At 34.6% G+C, this 4,086-nt stretch overlaps 1 protein-coding gene across 2 annotated transcripts; it reads left to right on the plus strand.

The window, feature by feature from the left end:
• The first annotated feature begins 2,522 nt into the window (after nucleotides 1-2,522).
• On the plus strand, nucleotides 2,523-3,667 carry LOC141615266 (kinesin-like protein KIN-5C). 2 transcript variants are annotated; one of them, XM_074433694.1, is made up of 4 exons: nucleotides 2,523-2,589; nucleotides 2,869-2,939; nucleotides 3,054-3,212; nucleotides 3,320-3,667. In XM_074433694.1, the coding sequence occupies exons 2-4, from the start codon at nucleotides 2,880-2,882 to the stop codon at nucleotides 3,386-3,388; spliced, it is 288 nt and encodes a 95-aa protein (XP_074289795.1). In that variant the 5' UTR covers nucleotides 2,523-2,589; nucleotides 2,869-2,879; the 3' UTR covers nucleotides 3,389-3,667. The 2 variants fall into 2 exon arrangements, with proteins under 2 accessions (XP_074289795.1, XP_074289794.1); XM_074433693.1 differs by having other exon boundaries at nucleotides 2,529-2,939; nucleotides 3,320-3,420; nucleotides 3,506-3,667.
• Nucleotides 3,668-4,086: the final 419 nt, after the last annotated feature.

The following is a 4,086-nucleotide window of genomic DNA, read 5'->3' on the forward strand; positions in this document are numbered from 1 at the left end:
GAAAACTGACAAATTGTTCGAATTGAATCAAAAGAATCTTGAATTTATGCAGATTATATTATAAATTTCAATAAAGTAGCAATTGATAAGTTATCCAGTTGACATCAAATAACTTTTCACAATTGTTATTGGTTTCCTTACCATTTCGCACAAAATAACACGGCTAATTACACAGAGAAGAGGAATTAAGTAAAAACATTAAACTGTGAGCAATAATTGCCGAAGAATTACTAAAAATTAATCATAAATCAATAAAAATCAAATAGAATAGATACGATTAGAAATTCCGCGCACAATACTCGCAAATCTAAATCGCAATTAAGTTAGGGTTTCAACATCTAAGCATAACCGAAACAACAAATTGAAATGAAAATAAAAAAGATAGAAAGGAGAATCATGACAAATCTCACCGTAAATACGAACAAAACAAGGAACTGCAATTTGAGAATGAAATTGAGAGCCAAATTGAAGATCAAAGTAGTGCTTTGGCAAGAATATTACGAGAGGATTTAGAAACAAAAAGTTGATGAGAGAGAATATTTGTGATAAGGATATGACGGAAAAGGAGGAATATGGTAGTTTTATTACTCCATAATGATTTTACGCTTTTACCCTTACTAATACACGCTGTGCTCAGCCGTTGATCTCACCAGATCTGACGGTGTAGAATGGTAGGACGGACTCACCCTAAAAAGCTAGACTCAATGGATCCTAACTCTATATATATATATATATATATATATATATATATATATATATATATATATATATATATATATATATATATATATATATATATAATATACAATGTGGCGTTAATTTATGAAAAACTAAGTTAAGCTTAAAAAATTCAATTATCCTGAAACGAAAGTTGAATTCGCTGATCTATGAGTTTTCGATATGCGGCTTAGACTCTTAGATACCCAAGTCCATAAGAAGGCAATTTAGTATATCTATTCCCCTTACTAAAATGTGGGTAAGGGATGTTACTGTTCCTAATGAACAATACTCACACACTCCACTTTTGCCTCTTTTCCCTAGAAACGTTGCATTTTGAGCATATAACAAACCAACACCTTGACCCATTTTCTTACCCCCACCATTAGTCTTTCTCCTCAATTATTTTTTACCTCCCAAACTCTCACCTGGCCTCACCATAACCTTCACCTTATCCTTCTCCTCCTTTTCTCATCTCACCATTTTTGTTTATTTCTAAGCTTCATGTCTTTGATTAGAATCAGCTTTTTTTTCCGTGAAGAATGGATTCAAACTCCATTGAAAGACCATGATTCAAAGAGTGCACTTCTAGATGACAACTTTGGGCAGCTAAACACAACATTTAGTGATTCAAAGACCATGATTGTTGGAAACAATGATGTGATCATGAATATCACTACTTTCATTGTTGTGCTTTGGAGAAAATCCGACTTGCTGATACTCAAACTGGTACCATTGAAGGATTTGTAAGGCCTATTTTTATTTATTTCATTTTATCTGCCTTTTCCCTCAACTTTTTCTTAACCATACATACATCTCCACCATTTCCCAGGAACCCTAATTTTAATGACGGCTACAGCCTCAACTCTTCCAGCCGAGACGCAAGGATCAACGACAAAGGACACGACAACGACGGAGGTGACCTTGAACTATTTTTGTCGTATGTTTAAAAATTAGGGTTTATTGTGACTTGTGACCTTTTTATTGAAGAACCAGGGGTGTTGTTTTTCCCTGGGAATGTTGTTTTGGAGATTTCTCTGAAACTTTTATCTGCAAGTTTTGTTGGGTTATCATTTAATTTGGAATATTCTTGCTCAAAATTGAATCGTCAGATTCAGTTAACTTAGCACTATCTTATATCTAGAGTTTCATTGTTTTTCAATACTTCTATTAGAGCTTTCATGTATAGGATCTTAGATTCGAATCCGATTATACGAACTCATTGTCATCACAAATTTGGAATAAGTTTTGATGTTATAGGAGTCGAGGTTCATTTTTTGTTAAATACAACAAATACTTATAGACAAACTCGCATAATAATTTCTTTACCAATGGTTGAGGTCTGTTTAGCATGCTTAATATTTGGAGTCTTACCTCTTCGGAATACATTTGATTTATTCTTGTCTTAGATTGAATGATTTGACATCGTCGGGAACTTTCTGAATTGCTGTGGTAATTATGCTAACGTTAAAATATTTGTTTCACCTATGTGCTTAGTTTTTACTCATTCAGGTTTCATGTGTCAAAAATCTTCCAGACGGTGTGCTAAATTTGTCGGTTGCTAAAGCAGAGGTCGATAACGTGTCTATCTATTTCCTTAATAAAGAGATGTATGGTTCATGTTCCTATCTTTGTTAGTTAGGCAATACAAATTAAAAAAAAAGGTGTGAGTGAGTGTAGAGCCTTCTCTCCTTTTAGATGAACAATAGTATAATAAAAAAAAATGATAGTGGTTTGTTCCTCGTTTATTTATACAATGCCTGCATCAGTTTGATTAAGTTTTCACCATTTTTGTTGTCAAGCAGTGTGCCATCGATTGGGAAGCCAAAGCCTGAGCCAATTATTCGGGAACTCTAACCTAAGTAGGCATAGGTAAATCTTTAGCGTTTTCTTGTTAAGCTAGCCGATGTGTTGCTCTCACTCTGATATTTTAGCTTATAGGCTATTACTGAGTTAAAGAAAAAAAAGTGATGGCTTCAATGACCTTGCATATTTCTCAAGTCGAGGCTCTTTAAAATGTTTTCTGTTTGCACAATGGATATTACAAATGAGATGTCATCTTTAGCTTCTAACAAAACTGATGCTATATTGGTTAAGAGCCACTGAACATTTCTTTTTATTTCTATTAATTTCTGGTGAATGAGTACACAGAAGCACTTACAATGAATGAGGATCTTCAATTAACTCTCACCGTCCCATCAGGTGGAAACGATTCTCGCCAGGTTTGTCTCAACATTAGCAAGAATCTATAACTCTCTAATTTATATCCTTGTTCAGTTTTATGATCTTAACGAAGATTATAAATGACTCTGATTTTTTCCTCTTTTTGTTCCTAGAGGTTTCATGATAGCATTGAACACATGAAGGATACTTCGGAGTTCATTAATGAATACCTAATCAAGATCAGAGAAGAATCAAGTAAACTTTCTGCTCATGCATCTCAGATGGAGGAGACTCAGATAAAGTGTATTTCTGAATTTCAAAACGTATTTAAGGTTTGCCATTTTGTTCTGCCTGTGCGCTTGATTTGTTTTTTTTTTTCTTTTTTTTTTGGTAGTGTAGTCTTTAAACCTGATTTGATATATGGTAATTTATGTTGTAGGAACGATCAAAAATTGATTTTGAAAAACTTATTGCCAATATGACCGACTTAGTCACTAGACTCACTTAGTCACTAGCCACATTCGTCGACAAAAACAGATGGTACGTGGGCCTCTTTGCACTCGAGATCTTTCTTTTCCGTTTTCAGTTTTGTGCTGATATGTAGATTTTATAAATGAGTGTGCAGGTCGGTGAAAGGCTTGGTAATATGGCAGAAACTGATGTTACAAACAAATCTTGATGGATTTAGTTGTGATTAAATGTAACAGTGTTTATTGTGGTTTACTTCGCCTGTTATTCAAAATTCTTTCGACAATTGTTGAGAATTTCCCTTGGATTATTATAGCTGCCTACTACAAGCTAACTAGTTGAGAAGTTGCTCATTTCATTTGCGGTTAATTAAACACAATAAGTGATTGTTTCCTTTTGATGCCTCTCATAGCTTTACTTTCGGCTGCTTTAATAATTTAACTAATTTCTCGATCTTATATGTGTTCTCTTGTTAGATCTGGGTTCTATGAACTATGCTTACGGTTTGGTTGCAGGACTGGGCACCCTGGCTAGGAGTTGTTCACAGGATGTCAAAACGGTGGCAGGGGCATGTTCAGGGGTTCCGTTCCGGCGCCCATTTTTCAGGGCGTGAACTATAGTGGTTTACGGTATCCAAGCAAGGCAAGTGTTCCCCTTCTAATCTTGCTTAGGTGGAGACAAACATTATAAACAATACTAATTTGGCTGGTTCATTTGTTGGAAGGTGATGTCAAATGA

The sequence above is a fragment of the Silene latifolia genome, chromosome 11, assembly GCF_048544455.1.
Source record: "Silene latifolia isolate original U9 population chromosome 11, ASM4854445v1, whole genome shotgun sequence".
NCBI lineage: Eukaryota > Viridiplantae > Streptophyta > Magnoliopsida > Caryophyllales > Caryophyllaceae > Silene > Silene latifolia.